The 20,725-nt window shown below is 44.1% G+C and overlaps 1 protein-coding gene across 7 annotated transcripts in view; it reads left to right on the top strand.

Annotated features, from left to right (window-relative positions):
- The window catches only part of MAP3K4 (mitogen-activated protein kinase kinase kinase 4), a 148,589-nt gene that overhangs the window by 89,111 nt on the left and 38,753 nt on the right, over nucleotides 1-20,725 (top strand). For all 7 annotated transcript variants that reach the window (XM_054021808.1, XM_054021807.1, XM_054021805.1 and 4 more), the window contains 5 exons: nucleotides 1,732-1,998; nucleotides 10,430-10,579; nucleotides 11,748-11,909; nucleotides 13,070-13,203; nucleotides 20,106-20,184. In XM_054021808.1, coding sequence (XP_053877783.1) covers nucleotides 1,732-1,998; nucleotides 10,430-10,579; nucleotides 11,748-11,909; nucleotides 13,070-13,203; nucleotides 20,106-20,184 — 792 coding nt within the window. The remainder of the gene's footprint in view (nucleotides 1-1,731; nucleotides 1,999-10,429; nucleotides 10,580-11,747; nucleotides 11,910-13,069; nucleotides 13,204-20,105; nucleotides 20,185-20,725) is intronic.

The following is a 20,725-nucleotide window of genomic DNA, read 5'->3' as shown; positions in this document are numbered from 1 at the left end:
CTAAAGTATCAATAACAACCTTGTAGTTTAAAGTTTTTTTCCAGCCTCTGATCAAACTGGTTTAAATTGTAAAATTAAAAAACGTAACTTTAAAAATGTTGAGTGCAGTATTTGAGTTTAGCCTAGGTCACATTTAGCCTAAGGAGTTGGGTTTAGGGGATTAAAAGTTCCTTAAATCACCTTTGCAGTGTCCCCTCCTCCCAACGGAGAGGCATTAACATACTGAGGGTCCCTACTGCACTGTTTTCCTCTGTGCCAGGAAACTGGTATAAACATAGTTGTTTAAAATGATTTGTGTGACTGCAGATGTGGTGGAGGGTGTGGGCTTAGCTTTGAAAACTGAAAAACTAGTAGTTATCTAACCTTAGTCATCTTGAATTTTGTTAAATGTTTTGTTACATTCCAGCCAGTGCAGCTGTGTTTGTAAAAGCTGTTTATAGAAACTGTTTCCTTGCACAAGGAAACTAGTGTAGATGGGTCCTGACAGACTCTGAATAGTTTTGTCTTTTCTGCAGCTAGAAAAATGCTGACTGACATGTTAGGCCTACGGGGTAGGAGAAGACATTAAACAGGCAAAATTAAAGGAAGGATTTTCAGACCTCATTTATGAGGTCCCAAAACTACTGAAGGGATCATGATAAAGAGAGGGAAAAGAAAACGGACAAATTCTGGTGTTTGTGGAGAAAAAAATGTGTAAATGGCTGACTGATGTAATTTTAAAAATGGGTTATGCACGATAGCTAGTTTTTATTGTTTCTGCCATTAAGTAGTTATTAAGATGTGCCCAGGAAGGGAGGCAGCAGTCTTATTTTTTGAATAGTGTAGTTATCTGTGAAGATCTGTTTTACAATGAACAAGAGGAGAGAGAATTCAGTTTCATTGAGCACTTGAATAGCATCATCCTTGGAGATTTTGCTCTTTCCTCTCTACAAATTGCCTTAATATGTGAGATCCATTATATATAACTTCTGACCATGCTAATTCCTAACTTAGTAAAAAGAGATGTGGCACTGTTTTTTTGAATAAGAAATTTATTTACCATATGTAATATTCCTTAAATAATACTTTACTTGAAATGGAAATCTGTCCTGGGACTCTATCACAATAATACAAAACAAATTAACCTCTGTAAATTTGAGTGTCAGCAATAACTAAAAAGACAAGCCATTGTTTTGATCAGTCCTTTTATGCTGAGACAGTATGTTTCTGTCATGGGTTGTCAAGGAAAGTTATATGAATAGTTCCAGAATTTGAGTGAACTTCTCCCCTGATTTTTTTTTTAAATGTTCCATTGTTTAAGCAGAAGGGAATTAATTTTTAATGTCATGCCAGCCATGACTTGTTTCTTTGTTCCTTATAATGATTTTAACATTGGGAAGGGACATCTTTTTAAACGATACATCTAAAATAATCATTTGAAGATGTGTGTGGGAGCAGCTCTGTATTCTAAGTTGCTATGGCATCACCATACTTACAGTGTGTTACTTTGATTTTTAGCATACAAGTCATCAGCACAGGTGGTGTGATGTGATTAAAAGTGGGTATATTGCTAGAGTGGCTGCATGCCTAGAGATATTACCAGTTTAGCGATATTTTCTATATTAAAATGGGAAATATGTCTAGAGCTGAAATGACCATTTTAAGCGGACTCTGCTGTGTGTGCAACATACTGAGAAGCTGAGTGGTGGTGTGCAGTTTTGCTCACTGAATGCCATTTTATTCTTTCTGCAGGTGCAAATCCCTGGACTTGAAAACTTGCATGTGTTTGTCCCAGATAATCTTGCAGGGGAGAAATCTGTGATTTTACAGCTGCTAAATGCAGCTGCAGGAAAGGATTGTTCTAAAGATTCAGAGGAGGTTGCATATGAGGCCTACTTACTGATGACCAAGCACAGTGATAAAGACCATGAATTAGATGACAGCTGGAGCACATGGGAAGGACAGCCAGTCAAAATAGTGCCTCAGGTGGAAACTGTTGATACCTTAAGTAGCATGCAGGTACGTGTTTTCCATTTTATGTCTACTTTTACTTGGAGGTGAAGTGCTTCCAGAATAATAACCATAGATGTTATATGAGACATTCTGCCTTCTGTGACTAAGATGTATTGGAAATACACCTCTACCCCAATATAACGCTGTCTTCAGGAGCCAAAAAAATCTTACCGCATTATGGGTGAAACCGTGTTATATCAAACTTGCTTTGATCCACTGGAGTGCACAGCCCTGCCCCCGCCCCCGAGCGCTACTTTACCGCATTATATCCGAATTCGTGTTATATCGGGTCGTATTATATCGGGGTAGAGGTGTATAATAGTAACCAAGGACAATACATTAAAAATGTTCTTGCTTTGAGATTTTATCTCTAAATATATGTTGTTGCAGGAATTGAACATGAGACTATTTTTGAAAGCAACATTTTTATTTCCAAAAAAAATTCCTTCCCTATTAAATCAAAAGAATTAATAAATTATTCACAATAGAGCTGCTCAGTATCAGATGTATAGTTAGAGTGATAGTGTTTTGTTTTAGCAAAAAGCCATCATATCTTATGAACTGATAGGCCATTGCTGTTTGCTTTGGGTGCATTAAGTCATGAGGCCAATTGCTTCGGCTGCTGGGCAAATCACTTATTCCAAAATATTAATAAAAAAATGGGTGCCTCAAATTAGACTTCAGTTGGTGCTATTGGATGCTCAGCAGTTTTGAAATTCAGGCCACTTATTTAGGCACCATTTTTGAAAGTCTTGACTTTAATCTCCGTGTCTCAGTTCCCCATGTGTAGAAATTGAACGAATAGTTCACTATCTCACTGGGTTGATGTGAAATGGAATTCATTCATGTTTGTGAGGTGCACAGATACTAAAGTGATAGGAAACTTGTGAGTAGCTAAATATAGGAATTCCTAAGCTCTGCGGGAAGAAATCTTCCCATTCATACTCTGAGCCAGCCGGGGGTCCCTTCCACCGTTCCCTCTGCTCCACTATATGCAGCCAGGACTCGCCTCCCCTGCTGCCCACAACCCCTACCACCAGAGCCAAATAAGATTTTTTTCCTCCCGGTGTTCTCTACACTTCCTCACATCCCTACCCTGATTCAGCTCCCTTATGCCCTGGCTCTTTTACCTCCTAAACCAGTTTTGGCTTGCCTTCAGACTTCCTGGGCTGAGGCACTAGTTAAGTGTTAGAATTCCTCTTCCATGTATACGGCTGTTTGTAATGTACAGACATTGCTTCTTGTTTGTCAGTACTACAGACTGCTCAGTGATAAGTATACACTAATGATAGCTAATCTAGTCTCCGATAACGTCCTTGTTAATATTTTTTTGACAGATATTCTAAAACATCAGGCTTTTTTAAAGTTATTATTTATTTCTTCAAGAAAATCGCAAGATACAGAATTTGGTTTGGAAATTATATCCACCATCTAATATATATGTAAAAAGCATTGATTTTTTTTTTTTTTTTGAAAGGCTATGTTTAAAAAGTAAGGAAGTAAAAAATTTAAAGTAATATATGAAGACCTACTAAATCTTCCACACTTTCTGTATTCTAAACTGCAGGGAAATGTTTAAAAATTATATATTTTCATTGAAAATTAAAAGCAATATTTCTGAAAACATTTCTGTTTCAATCTTAAGCTTTGTAAAAATTCTTTTTAATATAAAAAGTTTAATCCTAAAAATAATTGACAATGTCCTTTCAATTAGAATCTAACATTGTTTTTGTTTTATACTGAAATACATTATGAATGAGAGTCGTCATTCTGGAGTAGTAACTATGTAGATGAATTTGGACTTGGTCTGCTGTAATTAATACATTATTACAACTGGGTTCTTGAAGTTTGTCATTAACAGTTCAGAGTGTGAATTGTGACCTTGTCTTTGCTCTGGGATCATCTGTTATCTTATATATCTTTGCAGGTTTTGCTGAAACATTGAATTTTAGTTCCTAAAAGATATATGCATATTTTAGGAATTCACAAGTATAACATAGTTCTTCTTTGAGTGCTTGCTCATGTCCATTCCGTTGTAGGTGTGTGGGCTCACCACATGCACCGGTGCTGGAAGTTTTTCCCTCAGTGGTATCCGTAGGGGATCGGCTCTGGAGCGACGGGCGTATGCACTGGTATAAGGGGCGCCGCTGACTCCCCCCAACCTCAGTTCCTTCTGACCGCCAGTGACGGTGCTGGAATGTCTTCTTGTCTCGGCAAGCTTATTCCTCTCAGCTGTGCCTAGTTGTGAAGTTTCTGTATATAGTTGTTAGAAATTTATTAGTTTTATAGTTCCCTTAGCATACACTTAGTATTAGGTTGTTAGTCCCGAATAGGACTTAGCCTAGGGACGGGGCATGGCCCGGTCCCCGGGCTTCAAATCTTGTGACTATTGCAAGAAACCCATGGCAGTCAGTGATCCTCATCGAAGCTGTTTGAAGTGCTTAGGGGAAACCCACATTAGTGACAAGAGCTTCAGAGTGCGGACCAAAAAGCAGTGGGACATTAGTCTCTAAGCGCTTCTTGTGGAGTTGGCCCTTACACCTGCCTCAGAGCCAACCAAATCAGACTTTGCTCCTAGCACTGCAGCCTCAGGGCGGCGTGCGCTGCTGGCACCGGCCTCAGACCGGCACCGATCCCCATCCCCAGTACCGGCTAAAAAGCAAAGAAAGGTCAGGAGGGGACATTCTCTTGTATCCCGTAAAGGGAAGGAGAGGGCCAGAGGAGAGCAAAGACCTGTGAGGGGCTGCTCTTCCCCTCCAGATGGAGGTTGAGCTCCGACTCCTGCTGAGCGGTTGAGCCCACTCCAAGACCCTCCCACTACCCCAGGGAGCAGCAGTGGCACTTGGCACCTGGCGGTGCCGTCCACACCAGAGGCCTTTCAAGCTGCGAAGGACATTCTGTCCCTGCTGGGGCAGCCCATGCCGGTCATGGAGGTGCCCCGCTCTAGTGGTAAACCTGCCTTGGGACCCTTCCAATGGTCCCGATCAGTGCAGCACTGATCCTTGCCGCTGGGGGTGCCCCACCAGCACTTGCCTGAGCAGAGCCATCAGCCCACAGATATTGGTCGGTTTGCCTGCCAGTTTCCGGCGTCGGTCCCCGAGCTCGAGGCAGCGATCATGAGGGGGCTGGCGCAGAGGTGTGGCACCAGTCTCCAGAACCCCAGTGCTGGGAGCAACCAAGCCACTCTCCCAGCTCACTGCACCGCTGTGGAGGGTCAAGACACCAGAGCCCGATCACTGTACCACCGGTATGGTTCACAGTGAGCACGTTGATGGTCTCCAACACATCAGTTTACTCGCTCACATTCCCGATCTATGGAGCAGCACCGCTCGCTAAGCGTAAGGCATCAATAACCATGGTACCGTCGCCGAACGCCACTGCTGGTCACCGGGATTGCGGCACCCAGAGCCATCGCCCTCATACAGAACCTCAGCGGAGGTCTGGGGCCAGAGCTGAGGGGATCAGGGTAGACAGGCAGCCTCAGCACCATCCTGGTCCCTCAGGCATGTATCCCCCTCCTTGTGCTCTGACAGCAAGGAGGAAATCCTGCCCACGGGCCAGGGCCACCCATCGGGGGCACTAGCATTCCCCGCTGGGCCACCAGTGGCAACATGGCCTCAGGGCAGTGGCCTGCCCCCTGGCAATTTTGGAACCCCTGGAAATTTCTCCAACATTAGCGGGGGCATAGGTCAGCCTTGGGGGCATCCAACAAATGGTCGGCAACAGTCTCCTGCACGCCCCCTGATTTGGATGCGGAGTCAGAGCAGGCGCCATAGCTTCAGCCAGCCTCCACTGAGGCTCCCATGGCAGAAATGGTGCAGTTGGCAGGCCCACCTGCATCTGCCTCCTTGTCGTCTTCGCCTGATGAGGGATAGTGGGGCCCTCTCACCCGGTTCCCCAGGATGATTCCAAGGCTCACCAGGAGCTCCTGAAGAGCCTCAAACCTGGGGCTGGAAGCCAAGGAGCTGGCAGACCCCTCGGACTTCCTGTTTGATGTACTGAGAGTGGCAGCCCCTGCCAGGGCGGCATTGCCAGTGCACGAGGGAGTGGTGAAAATCACTAAGGACCTGTGGCAGACACCTTCCCCACTGCCCCACATCTCCAAGCGGGCAGAGCGAAAATACTACGTCCCCGCTAAGGGGTATGAGTATCTTTATACCACCCCTGCCCCAAGCTCACTGGTTGTGTCGGCAGCCAATGAGCACAACAGACAGGGCAAACCGGGATCGATGCCTAAGAACCAGGAGGCAAAATTTATTCTACATCCAGCCTCCAGCTGAGAGTGGCTAACCATCAGGCCTTGCTTGGCCACTATGATTTTAACATCTGGCAGTCCATGGCCAAATTCTGATTAGCTGCCAGAGGAACCTAGGAAGGAATTCCTGGCTATCCTCAGTAAGGGCAGGGTGGTGGCCAGGGCAGCCCTCCAAGTGGCCTCAGATGCGGCAGACTCTGTGGCCCAAACTATGGCCTCGGCCATTTCGAGGAGGCAGGCGTCCTGGTTGCAGTCGTTGGGCCTTTCAATGGAGGTTCAACAGTCCATCCAGGACCTCCCATTCGATGGCCTGGCACTGTTCTCCAAGCAAACAGACAATAAATTGCACGGCCTATAAGACTCGAGGGCTACCTTGCAAACCCTGAGCCTGTACACACTGGGGCCGGCAAGGAAGTAGTTTAAGCTGCAACAAACCCATAGGTTTGGGAGCCAGTCTTGGTCAGAACCCTTCTGTAAGAAGGGAAAGGGCTATAAGTGCCAGCAAGGCCACCAGCCAGCATCCTCTGCTCACTAGAGCTCTACCTGTAACCAGCTGGGTGGTAAGCAGGCATTTTGAGGGTGCGCTCGAGTATGACCTTCCAGCCTGTGTCCTGGATCCTGCTCCCTTGTTATTTTCCAACTACCTGTCCCCCTTCCTCCCTGCCTGGGCCTCTATAACATCAGACCAGTGGGTCCTCAGCACAGTAGCGGGGGATATACCCTCCAGTTTATTTCTATCCCCTCCTCAAGCCCCCTCTCTCCCCCCCCCCCCCCCCCCCGGTCCCTCTTCAGGGACTCTTTTCAGAGGCATCTGCTCGCTCAGGAGGTGCAAGGCTTTCTGCAGGTGAGAGCTGTGGAGGAAGTCCCATTGCATTTAAGGGGCAAAGGGTTTTACTTTCTCTGTTTTTTAATCCCAAAGGCCAAAGGGGGTCTACAACCCATCCTCGACCTGTGGAATCTCGACAAGTATTTCAAGAAGTTGAAGTTTTGCATGGTCTCCCTGGCCTCCATCATTCCTTCCCTGGATCTGGGAGACTGGTACTCTGCCCTCGATTTGAAAGCCACTTACTTTTACATATCAATATTCCATAGTCACAGACGTTCCTGTGCTTCATAGTTGGGACTGTCCACTACCAATATGCAGTGCTCCCTTTTGGCCTAGCAACAGCACCAAGAGTGTTTACGAAATACATGTCGCTAGTTGCGGCCTACCTCAGGCATCAGGGTATCCAGATTTACCTGTGCCTTGATGACTGGCTCATCAAGGACCGGTCCAGGTCCAGCACAGCGTCAATATGCTGCAAGCCACTTGTTGAACTCTGGGCCTGTTGATAAACGAACAAAAATCAACATTAATCCCAGTCCAACAGATAGAGTTTATTGGGGCGGTACTTGACTCTACCTGAGCCAGAGCATTTCTACCAGAGGCCAGGTTCAGGGCAACGTCACATCTAATTGCCAGCGTCTGCACACATCTGCTCACCACAGTCCAGGTCTTTCTCAGACTATTGGGTCACGTGGCAGCATGCCACGTATGTTGTCTGCCATTCGAGACTCAGGCTGTACCCCCTTTGAATGTGTCTAGCAGCAGTCTGCTCCCCAGCCCAAGGTCATCATGGTCCTTCCGAGGGTAATTACCTCTCTGCAGTGGTGGACCAACCCGAAGTTGGTGTTAGAAGGAGTGCTGTTCGAGAGTCCATGACCCACGGTCTCCCTGTTATCGGATGCATCTGACCTCGGTTGGGGAGCGCATCTCAGTATGCTGCGGACTCAAGGGACATGGTCTTGAGCGGAGCTCACATTACATATAAATATCAGGAAGCTTATGGCCATCCGACTAGCTTGTGATGTCTTCCTTCCACAGCTGTCCGGAGTTGACCTGTTCGCCACTAGACAGAACAGAAAGTGTCATCAGTTCTGCTCTTTCCAAGACCTTGGCAGAAGCTCCCTTTCCAATGCTTTTCTCCTGTCATGGTCGGGAGACCTGATGTATGTCTTCCTGCCAATTCCACTTATCAGCAAAGTCCTCTCAAAAATCAAGAGTGACAAGGCGCGAGTCATTATGATCACCCCAGTGTGGCCTTGCCAGCATTGGTTCTGAACGCTCATGGAACTGGCTGGGGTAGCTCCATGGCTACTGCTCAGCCGCCATGACTTACTCTTGCAGGATCATGGTCGGCTCCTGCACCCTAATCTTACCTCTCTCCACTTAACAGCTTGGATGCTGAGTCTGGAGGAACAGGCCTGCTCTAGTCAGGTATAGCAGATTCTCCTGGAAAGCAGAAAGCCTTCCACCAGAGTGACCTACCTGGCAAAGTGGAAGCGTTTCTCCTGCTGGGCGTCGGAGCACATCATCTCCCCAACCCAGTTGTCTTTGCAATCAATCCTGGGTTACCTGCTTCACTTAAAGCACCAGGGCCTTGCCTTCTTATCGATCAAAGTGCACCTAGCAGCCATATCAGCCTTCCATCCTTGCGTCCAGGGTAAATCAGTATTCTCGGATGAGATGTCGATCAGGTTCCTGAAGGGCCTTGAATGGCTCTTTCCGCCGATCCAGAATCCGGTCCACGAATGGGACCTCAACCTAGTCCTTTCCAGGCTCAGAGGTTCCCCCTTTGAGCCCATGGCATCTTGTTCCCTTTCCCATCTGTTGTGGAAGGTTGCATTCCTTGTAGCGATTACCTCAGCGAGGCGTGTATCTGAGATCAAAGCCCTTACTTCGGAGCCACTGTACACGGTATTCTACAAAGACAGGGTCCAGCTGCAGCCCCATCTGGCTTTCCTGCCTTAGTGGTGTCTCATTTCTACATCGACCAGGATCTCTTCCTCCCCGGTGTTCTGTCCAAAGCCTCCCTCGACCAATGGGGAGAGGTGGCTGCACACTCTGGCTGTCCTATCTGGAATGCACCAATCCCTTCCGCGTATCGGCCCAGCTCTTTATCTCGGCAGCTGACAGGCTGGAAGGGCCTTCCGGTGTCCTCTCAGACGATTTCAAATTGAATCACTGCCTGCATCCGTACTTGTTGTGACTTGGTGCAGGCTGTGCCTCCACCGATCGTGAAGGCTCTCTTAACTAGGGCTCAGGTGTCTTTGTCTGCCTTCCTGGCGTGTGACCCTATCCAGGACATCTGCAGAGCCACAACGTGGTCTTCAGTACACACGTTCACGACACATTATGCCACCACTCAGCAGGCCAGAGATGACGATGGCTTCGGCAGAGCTATGTTGCAATCGACACATCCATGAACTCCTACCCACCTCCGGTGGTACTGCTTGGGAGTCGCCTACAATGGAATGGAAATGAGCAAGCACTTGAAGAAGAAGAAGAAGAAAAGACAATTACCATTTTTTTTTTAAACTGTTCTTCGAGATATGATGCGCATGTCCATTCCATGACCTGCCTTCCTTCCCCACTGTCGGAGTTTCCAGCAAGAAGGAGCTGAGGGTGGGGGGAACCGGCGGCGCCCCACATATCAGTGCATACATGCGCTGCTCAAGAGGGCGCCAGAGCCAGTCACCTACTGATACCACTGAGGGAAAAACTTCCGGCACTGGTGCATGTGGCGAGCACACACCTACAATGGAATGGACATGAACAACACATCTCGAAGAACAACAGTTACAAAAAGGTAACTGTCTTTTTTCCTACTTAGAAAATGTTTGTTCATGTTGCTAAAGCCTCTACTGTAGCATGGATGAAGTGTGCTTATTCCCGGCATTTATCACCTATTTTGGGTGACAGTGTAGTTATTTTGCTAACAGGCTAACTTTCCAAGTGTAACTGGTTGGTTTGAGAATTCCTTGGCATAGTTTTCCCCAAACTTCTGAAATCTGAGCTCCCCTTCAGGAAATGAAACCTTTTATGTCTCCCTTACAATCCAGTGATGTGATGTTAAAGCCCTACCCATCTTAATTTATGTATTTTATGCTTATAAAAATGATTCAGGAAACATACTACGAGTCAAAGCACAATTGCCAAGGAAGAACTCCTTGTGTAAATGTTGTATCCTTATAGTATCAAAGAATAAGATTTATAATCATTTGGGTTCCAGAAAACATTTGGGAATAGTAAAATTGCCATTATGAAACAGCCTTTTCATAAAAATCGCTACCAGAGCCTATTGTAGCTGTAAGAACTTGACAGTATCCTCTTTGGCAGTATGTTTAATCTTGTATTCCTAGGTTGACAACCTCCTCTTTGTAGTCATGCACTCTGCCCATCTTGTGAGTCAGAGAAAAGCTTTCCAACAGTCTATTGAAGGGCTCGTATCTTTACATCATGAACAGACATCCAGCCAGCCACTCATTGCCAAAGCATTGCAGCAGCTAAAGGTAAGCAGCCTTCTAATTTATTTCTAGGAGGGTCGTTTATTGTTTTATCATTTGAATCTCATTCACTGGTATAAATTAAAACACAAATGGCTCAAAAGCTGTTGACGTGATTTGACTCCAGTGATGATAAACCAGTACTCTGGATTTGTACTTTGTACAAGTTGTTGTAGGTCATGTTTTCTGTCCAGTCTCCATTGTGCTCACACAAATCACTTGTGAATGCAACTTTTGAGCAATATTGTGTGCATGTACAAGTCATGGAATCTACACACAAAAAATAGGAAGCCAGTCTGTACTACAGTAGACACATGAACCAAGGCAAAACAAAAAGTTTCATATAAAGGGGTCACAGAGTTGAAATGAAGTAGATTCTCTAGTTCTTGCAAAGTTCCTGTGTTCAAAATGTCAGAAAAACCAAACTTCATTTATTATATATAATATAACTTTATAGATGATGAAAAATAAGGAGAATTTTCAAAACTGTGAACAGCAAACATTAAAATGTTTTTATGTGACATGAAAGTGGGTAGGCCTACAAAACCACAGAACCGCCAGAAACTAGGATTTACTAATTGAAGGTGTCATGGCTGTCCCCAGATTTCCCACTGAAGTCAGTGGCACCCGTGCCCACACACCCACGGATAGAATTTGACTCAGTGTTATGTTTTATATAGATAGTAACAGTAGTGTTTTTTCTAACTCAGCCAGCTCTTACTGTGAAATGTAGTTTCTGAGAATGTGGCATTTATTAATTAGCCACTTATTTATTTATTTCCCAGAAAACTATAGATTTTGGTCAGAATTTGATAAAATAGCACTGTAGCCAAGAAACAGTATTTTAAGCAACTGGTTTGGTTTGTATAAATCTGCATGAGTTTTTTGGAATTATTGACTATATGAATAAAGTGGATCACCTGCTAAATCACATAATTGTAATTCATGGTTGTCTTAAAACATCTATGGGTGTACTCTCTTATAAAATCATCCTCTTATTACTGTGCCTTCATCTTCACCCAGGCATTTGTTTTATCCACTCTTTGACTGTGTCTCCTTACAATGCTTAGCATAACGGGACCCCAACTGCTTTGGGATTTTGGCACTACTGTTCTACAAATAATATTAATTCAGCGTGTCTCTTCAACTGAAGCTGACTTTTTTTGTTCTTCAGAGCGATGCATTACAGCTATGCAATAAGATAAGCTGTGCCATTGATAGAGTTGATCGCATGTTCACTTCTGAATTTGATGCTGAGGTTGATGAGTCTGAATCCGCCACTTTGCAGCAATACTACCGAGAAGCCATGATTCAGAGTTACAATTTTGGGTTTGAGGTAAGTGAGCAAAAGGGAATGCATTTTTTGTGGTAAAATAATGTTTTTAGCATATTTTTTTTTGGGGGGGGGGAACTGATAAAATTCAACTCTTTCACTTACAAAAATTAGTGAATTATGCTTCTGAGTGAATTCTGTTAATTCTGATAAGAGTATATTGTGGTGCTGTGCAAATCTTTTCATGGTGTGAAAATTAAAACTTTAGACTACATAAGAGAGAGAGAGCAGATCTGTTGAATCTGCCAAACTCTCAAACTCATTAAAACTCTTATTTTGGCAAGGCATTCCTAGTTGGCAGTCTGAATTTAAAGTTTAGTCTTTTCAGGCTTTGTCTGTTGACAGATTTTTACAGGAGGTTAGAAATATTCTGATGTGAGCTGTGTCACTTGATCTTCCTCATTTTTTCTTTCTAGGCCCATTCAAGCTACTATGTAAATGCAAAATATTTTAATTTTTAAATGTTGAGCCCTTATTCTAAGGTTCTCTTTAAACCCTTTGTCAGTGGATGCAGCTCATCAATGCCTGCCTTAGTGTGCCAACCAGGAAATGTCAGCTTCAGGCCACTTCTGATACATCTTCACTTGTTTGATTCCTTTGAACCCTTTATAGATACACCTTTGAGACAGTACACACTTCACTATGTACACAGTCCTTGTAAGAATGGTCTTCTAAAACAGACTGTTTCTATTGAATCTTTTAGTGCACATATCTACTACATATCCAAATACTTTATTCTTTCCATGTACTACTTACATTAAATTTGCCTGTAAGGTATGAGTATTACTCAATGCTAGTTTGAGACTTGATCTATGTGATAGCAGAGCTGTGTATTGTTCCTGTCTAGACAATATAATTCTTACTAGGTATGCATATTGTTTAAAAGTAGTGCATGCACACACATAGTATGCCACATGGCTGAAATGCTACCATTTTGTCTTGGTTCTTTTCCACTAAATGTCTTGTATTTGGGGCTTTCCCTCAAAGACATTGTTAAACAAATAATCATGCAAATTGTATGGATAGAATTAATTATATGAGTGTGAGATGTGATCGTGCTTTCTTGTAATGTTTTATTAGTGAGCAGATATTTCAGTAGATATTATATATAATGGTTTTATTTTAATTTTAATACTTGAAGGATAATTTTTAATATATTATAGTACCATAAAGAAGTTGTTCGCCTGATGTCTGGAGAATTCAGGCAGAAAATTGGAGATAAGTATATCAACTTTGCCAGAAAATGGATGAATTATGTACTAACAAAATGCGAGAGCGGTCGAGGCACTAGACCCAGGTAATGGCTAACTGGGCACCGTATCACAATATGATGTGTTGCTCTTTTCTTAAATATTATGCGGGATATTTCTGCATTGATCAATGAATAATGGCTACATCCCATCGTGAAATTTTCCATAGTAAAAGTACAAAGTACTACCCAAACTGCTTAATGAGTTTTTCTTTCCAGACTCCTTCCCCTGAGTGTTAGCTATCACAGAAGAGGGAGAGAAGAGATACCTGAGATAACTAGGGCCCAAACCATTCAAAGCTTTCAAATTAAGGGCCGACACCTTGATGAAAAATTACTGTTTGGTCCGGAATCAGTAAAGATGGCAGAGCATTAGTGCAACATGCATTCTTCGGGGTGTCCTGTTTAGAAAAGTGGTGGTGTTGCGTGGTGAATTACTGTGTGTGCAGCATCGGATTACTTTTTCCTCCAGTAAGAGTTCTTTGTATTAATCCACCTGAAAGTGATAAAAGTGTGGCTCACAAGTGACTAGGTCTTCTTCTAACAGGAAAGGTTGGGCAGTCTTCTAACTAGATTAAAATGATAGAAAGCATTTTGCCATTGTTTGATATTCAGGAACAACAAGAAATCTACCAAGACCTTGGGACTACATGCTATTTTGAGCATTGGATGACAGGTGTCTTTGAATGAGGGTGTGGTCATAGTTCTTCGAGCGATTTCACATGTCCATTCCACTTCAGGTGTGTGCATGCCCAGTGTACCAAAGTTGGAGATTTTTCCCTTAATGGCACCTGTCAGGGCGGCACACGCATGCGTGCGCCCTTTGTGGCTTTGTACTGCTGTGTGATGTATTTCCCTTTATGCCACCCCTCTGCCATTTGTACCACCCTTGCGCCCTCTCAGTTCCTTCTTACTGCCCATGTTGGTAGTCTGAGTGTGGTGACTTGCTTTGCAAGTGTTTTCCCCATCAGGGAATTTGTTGTTTTGTATATAATTAGTGTACTCAACTATAGTTAGTTAGCTAAATATTTAAAGTAAATTTTATTTGTTATTTTACTTAATTTGAATAGAACATTTGGGAATCAACACACTAAGTACTAACTCCCAGTACAAGGGCATACCTCAGACTCTCGACTTTAAGGCTTACACCAGCTGCAATAAATTTATGCTGGTGAGTGACCCTCATTCCAGGAGTCTAAAGTGCCTCAGGGATGATCACATCAGGGACCATTGTCAGATCTTCAGGGACTTCAAATCCTGGACTAGAAAGGATAGGGAGGTGAGACTGTGTAACCTTTTCATGGAGTCTACCTTGCATCCATCATCTGAACCTTCCCCCTTAGGATAGGTGCACTTCTTCCATTGGAAGTGCTCCTCCAGACATAGCATAGTCTTGGGACTGTTCCCCTTCCCCGATGCCCAGGAAGGAGCATAAAAAACATGCCTCAAAAGTATGCCCGGTTCCTCCACAAAATCGAGGTCTTTGGTACCGTCTGCCAGCAAGCAAGCTGGACGGTAAGGTAGAGAGTCTTCCCATGATTGACAGGTCCCACTACCGACTTCGTCTTGTCCAGGGTTGTTGACTCCATCACCAGTGCTGTTGAGACTGACTCCTACAGTGGTATCACCCCTTCAACGCAACAGCTTCGGTGGGAACCTCGTGGTAATGACAACACTGAAGGCTTATGCTGTGGCATGAGATCTGCTATGCCTCTTGGTACTGGGTGCTCCAGCAGTACAGGAGACCAGTCATCCGGTACTGATATATCTTCAGTCTTTGTTGGAGTTACCTGCTAGTAAGGTCCAACCCTCGGTACTGGCGTAGCTGACTTTAGACAGTCCAGTGCCGCCTTGCCTGGTGCCATCTAGAGGCAAGCCAAGTATGCTGTCCCTGGTACCAACATCATTGGATACACACCAGTCTTCAGCACTGCCTAATACCACGTCTCCCTAGTCGGGTGACTCGGGTTCTTCTTCAGAGTCTGCTGTCGGCTCCTGTGCCCCTCACTCTTGGAATAGAAGGTGTCATTCACCTTCATCGAGAGGATTGTGCCCCTGGTATCCGACAGGTGCCGCAGTGGTCCAGGGACATGGATCCTTTAGCTGATAGAGGTTAGGCTCCAATACTCTACCATGGCTGTATTGGAACCCGTGGGATTTCTCCACCACCAAAAGATCATCCCCAGTTCCTCTGCTCTCCAGATCTCTGAGCAAATGATGGGATGGCTCACATGAGGCGTCTCAGGAAGTTACCCTGGTATCCACGCCAGTACTGAGGAACAACCTTCCATGCCACAACTTACACCTGGGAAGGTACAGGAGAACAGCTGAACCTTCTTTACACTTGTCCTCTTCTTCATCTGATGAGGTGGTGGTGTCTGGATTGTCCTCCATTCTTCAGGATGACTGCAGGGCCTACTAAGAGCTCCTAAAGAGAGTTGCTTCCTCTCTAGATATCTGGGCTGAGGTAGTGCAACAGAGTTCCAATAGACTGGTGGACGTACTGGGGTCAGCAGAGCCTTCCTGTCTTCCTCTACCTATCAATGAAGCCATACTAGAATCTACAAGATTGCTATGGCAAACACCCTCTCTCTGTCACTGACAGTCAAGAGAACTGAATGATGGTATTATGTCCTTTCTCACGGCTCTGAACATTTCTACACTCATCTCTCACCAGGTTCTTTGGTTGTCTTGTAAGTAAATGAAAGAGTGCGTCAGGGATGGAAATCTTCTACCCCAAAGGATAAAGAAGCAAAAAGGCTCAACTTTTTCAGTAGAAAGATTTATTTCTTTGCTGGCCTGCAGTTTCGTATCTCTAAAGAGCAAGTCTTGCTGGCAAGTTATGATTACTATCTCTGGGATAATGTTCTCATGGACAAGTAAACAGAGGATGCTAGATAAGATTTCCTGGCTGTCTTGGATGAGTGTAAACTCCTAGCTAGGACTTTTCGCCAAACCACGTAAGATGGGGCAGATTTGGCAACCAGAACTGTTGCATCTGTAATAATGATGCTCAGGTGTTCATGGCATCAATCCTCTGGTCTTCCACAGGAGGTCCAACAGACTATACAGGATCTTCTTTGTGAGGGTCCCACCATATTCTCGCAGCAGACTGAGGAGAAGCTTCACAGTCTCAAAGACTCCAGGACTACATTGAAATCATTGGGGATTTACACTCTATTCCCTATAAAGAACCAATTTCTCTCTCAGTCGAACCAGCAATACCCACCTTTCCTGCCTACACAAGCTTGACCACTCCAGGAACAAAGGGGAAAAGCTACAGGATGAGACCTCCACTTCCTCACTTTGTCTTTGTCCAGTCCTTCTAGAGAACCCAGAAAGACCAAACAATGTGTTTGACTACCTTGTTGAGAGCGAAATATCAGTGTGTCTTGGGCTACTTTCTCCTACCCCTGCTTTTTCCAACAGCTTATCCCACTTTCAGTGTGCTTTGGGTCTATATTACCACAGACCAGTGGGTTCTAAGCACAGTGGAACGGGGATACACCCTTCAGATTTTCAGTCCTTCCCTGTCCCTCTTCAGAGACCTCCTCTGAGAGGTCCATTCTCTCCTCCATTTGAGAGCCATGGAGGAAAAGGGTTTTATTCAATTTACTTCCTGATCTCAAAGCAAAAGGAGATCACAGACCTATCTAAGACTTGTGAAATCTGAACAAATACCTAAGAAAAATAAGGCTTCACATTGCCACCCCAGCTTCCATTATCCCCTCCCTTGATCCTGGCAACTGGTACACTGCCATGCACTTGGACACACATTTCCATGTGACTATTGATCAAAGCCACAGACTATTCCTAAGATTTCTGGTCAACAATACCCATTGTCAGTTTACAGTCCTGCACTTCAGCCTCTCTGTGGTCCTGTGAATATTTACAAAATGCATGGTAGTGGTGGCTGCATTCCTAAGAAAAGCAGAAGTGCAAGTATTTTCCTACCTTGACGATTGGCTGGTACAGTTTCAGTCCAAGAACCAGGTGGAATTCAGTATGCAGAACTCAGTGTTTTGAGGTCTGTTGATCAACAAGGGCTAGTCAGTCTTCAATTCAGAGGACAGTGTTTATAGAGGCACTCTTGGTTTCTACAGTAGTCAGGGCTTTCCAGCTCAAGCCAGATTCCAGGCAATGTTAACGATTTCCACAGATCTGAAAGTCCATCCAGCTGAAAGGAACTGCCTCAGACTTCTGGAAATGTCGCCTCATGCATATACACGCTCTCTCATGCCAAACTTTGTCTCAGAAGGTTGCAAGCCTGGTTAAAGTCAGTGTACTACCTGGCTCATAATCCATTGGATGTGTTGATTTGTGTGCCTGCAGATGTGCTAGTATTCTTGGACTGATGAATGGATGCAACCCAATGTGTGTATGGGAATTTTCTTTGCCCCTCTTCTACCCACACTGACTCTGGTTACAAATGCTTCTTTTTTAGGGTGGGGAGCACACCTTGGCACTCAGCATCTGTGGTCACAACAGCATTTAGCTTTTCACAAACATGCAAGAGTTGAGGGCTAATCATCTGGCTTTTTGGACGTTTCTCCTTAACATCAAAGGAACAACACTGCAACAGTGTTCAGTGAACAGACAGGAAGGGGCCAGGTCAGACAGTCTCTGTCATGAAGCATTACAGGTTTGGGAGTTTTGTATCATCAATGTAATTCACCTCAAAGCACCCCATCTTCTTAGGGTTCACAACCGTTTGGCAGATTGCCTGAGCAGATCTTTCAGCAAAGATCACAAATGGTCTCTCAGGCCAGGCCTGGACAAGTTATATGCCCAGATTGCAGAGAGATCCTATCTCTCCCTGGGACTTGAATCTCATGCTAAGAAGGTTGATGGGTCCGCCCTTTTAATCGATGGCTTACCTGCTCGTTACTCTGGCTATATATGAAATTTGCATTTTTGGCACGAAGAGTGGCAGAATTATGAACATTGGTAGCTGACCCTCCCTACACAATCTTCTATAAGAACAAAGCAAACTTATGTCTGCATCCAAAAATTTTGACTTAAGTAGTATCAGAATTCCACCTCAATCAAGCAGTATCCTTACCAACTTTCCTAAGCCCCATTCTCCTAAGGATGAAAAAAGACTCCGTACCTGGAAGTTAGAAGGGTGTTAGTGTTTTACTTGGACAGAATTAGGTCATTTAGGTCTTCCTCCCAGATGTTTGTGACGGTTGCAGAGAGGATGAAAGGCCTTCCAGTCTTGCTCCAGAAAATCTCATCCTGGATTTCTGAGTAGTCTGTCAGTCACTGTTCAGGTAAACTCTGAAACCCACCTCCAGATTGAACTTCTTGTGAGTTACCTGAAGTGGCATGGACATGTGCAATGACTCGAAGAAGGAAAAAAATGGTTACTTACCTATTCTGTAATTGTTGTTCTTTGAGATGTGTTACACATATCTGTCCAGCCCTGCCCTTTATACCACTGGGCAGCAATATGAGGCAGAAGAGTTTGCATGTGCTGCCCTGACAGATACCGCCAAGGGAAGAATCTGACTGGTGCACTGGACACGCACACCTCTGAAGTGAAATGTATGTGTGCAACACATCTCAAAGAATAACAGTTACAGAACAAGTAACCATTTTTTTCCTGTAGATACTCAAAGTGCTCCTTTCTTCCTGCCAACTTCACCTCCTTCCCAGATTTAGCTTAAGCCAGCTTTCTTTCATCCATATTCCAGTTTTATGCAGATATTTGGATTGTTAAGCAGCAGGTTTGTCTGCTCTGAGTGTGAAAGATTTAGGGTTGGGTGTTTTCAGCATATTGTTGGCAGCATTGCCCATGATGTGTCTCAATCTCCCCATATGCTCTTACAAAATGTTCAGTAAGAGGGGTGATGAGATTGAACCATGTAGAACACCACACCTCAAAGCTCTTGAGGAGGAAGACAAGCTACCCATCACCCCACTCCCAGATTGATCAGGTGAATTGGCAAAGCCGACCTAGCATAACTCTGCACCCTCACTTGGCTTCCATAGATGGTACAGCAGTATTTTGTGATGGTTGATGTCAAAAACCTCTATAGGATTCAGTCACTTCAGAATGAATGTCTCATGCAGTTTACGGCTAGAAAGAGATAATCCACAAGTGACAACTGCACTCCTTAGTGCTTCAATCTGAGCTGAAACCCAATCGGAATAGGTATATAATATTAATACTGGTCAGATTCTGCTTAACTCTATGTGCTAGTACCATGTCTTTGATTTTGCCCAGAAAGTTGTTGTTAGTGACTCCTTATTAAACTAGTTGCCAAGATCTTATGTTGTGGGCTGGGCACTTTAAAACATATTTTGGGGAATTTATATGTATTTCCTAAAACATTAGTGGGCTGAGGTGTATAACCAGGCCTGAAGAAGGTAGCCTACTATCTTTATTTGGTGACATCCATATTAAAAGTCTAGAACTCAGAATTTCATGTCCATTTACCACCTGGCTAAAGATTAACCCCTTGCAAAAGCCAGATACTTCACTCTGTACATAAATCCGAACTGTTATACAGAACTCTTGTTAATATATGCAAGTAAACAGCAGTCATTGGGTATGTCTGCACTGCAAAAATAAACAGACAATCCCGCAACAGTGAGCCACAGAGCCTGGTCTGTTGACTTTGACTTGCGCTCTGGGATCAAAATAGCAGCGTAGACATTTGTGCTTGGGCAAGAGCCTGTGATCTGAGATACGCCCCTGCCCTGCAGGGTTTGAGATCCTGGGCTCCAGCCCGAATCCGAACATCTGTGCTGCTGTCCTGTAGTGAGAGTCCTGCAAGGCCACATCAGTTGATCTGGGCTCTGAGACTTGCTGCCAACGGTCTTTTTTTTTTTTTTTTGCAGTGTAGACATACCCATAACCATGTATATTAAGATAAGTCACTAGAACGCATGTGACAGTTATGTAATTGTTTTTGGCTAATGAACAATTCTCTTCTGCTTGACAGGTGGGCAACACAAGGTTTTGATTTTCTTCAAGCCATTGAGCCAGCCTTTATTTCAGCTCTGCCTGAAGAGGATTTCTTGGTATGGAATTAATTGTTCTCACATTGCAGCCCAACCTACTTTCAGTTCATTTTCAGTCAATAAAATCTATTATCTGTCTGTTATCAGGGATGTTTTCTGTGCTCTTAAATCTGATTAATTATTGTTCTGAGACTGTTCTATATAAATCTAAATGCTGGTTACTCTGATTTAGCTTGCAAAATTCTGAATAGTGCATGCTAATGACATCAATATACAAAAAAAATGAAATTGTCATGTCAGGTTTCTGCAGTACTGAAGCCTTTGTATAGTAACTACATTCACAACCTGGGATACTTGGCAGCAGTTTGCTGATGAGCTATTAATTTACACTCAACCTAATATTGCTTTCTATTGGATGCTCTGAAATGTATCCTTAACCCTAGTTCATATATGGAGCAAACACAAAACATTGCAGTCTAACTGTATTTCTTTAGAGCTAAATCATACTAACATACAAGATTTAAAATTTGAATCTTGCCTTGTTACTGTTAAATTATATGGTAGAGCATAGTTTGTGTTTGGTTGTGGGGGGCAGGGGTTG

This window comes from Malaclemys terrapin, chromosome 3 (assembly GCF_027887155.1).
Source record: "Malaclemys terrapin pileata isolate rMalTer1 chromosome 3, rMalTer1.hap1, whole genome shotgun sequence".
NCBI lineage: Eukaryota > Metazoa > Chordata > Testudines > Emydidae > Malaclemys > Malaclemys terrapin.
The sequence above is the reverse complement of the archived record's forward strand: the minus strand, read 5'-3'. Positions and strand labels throughout refer to the sequence as shown.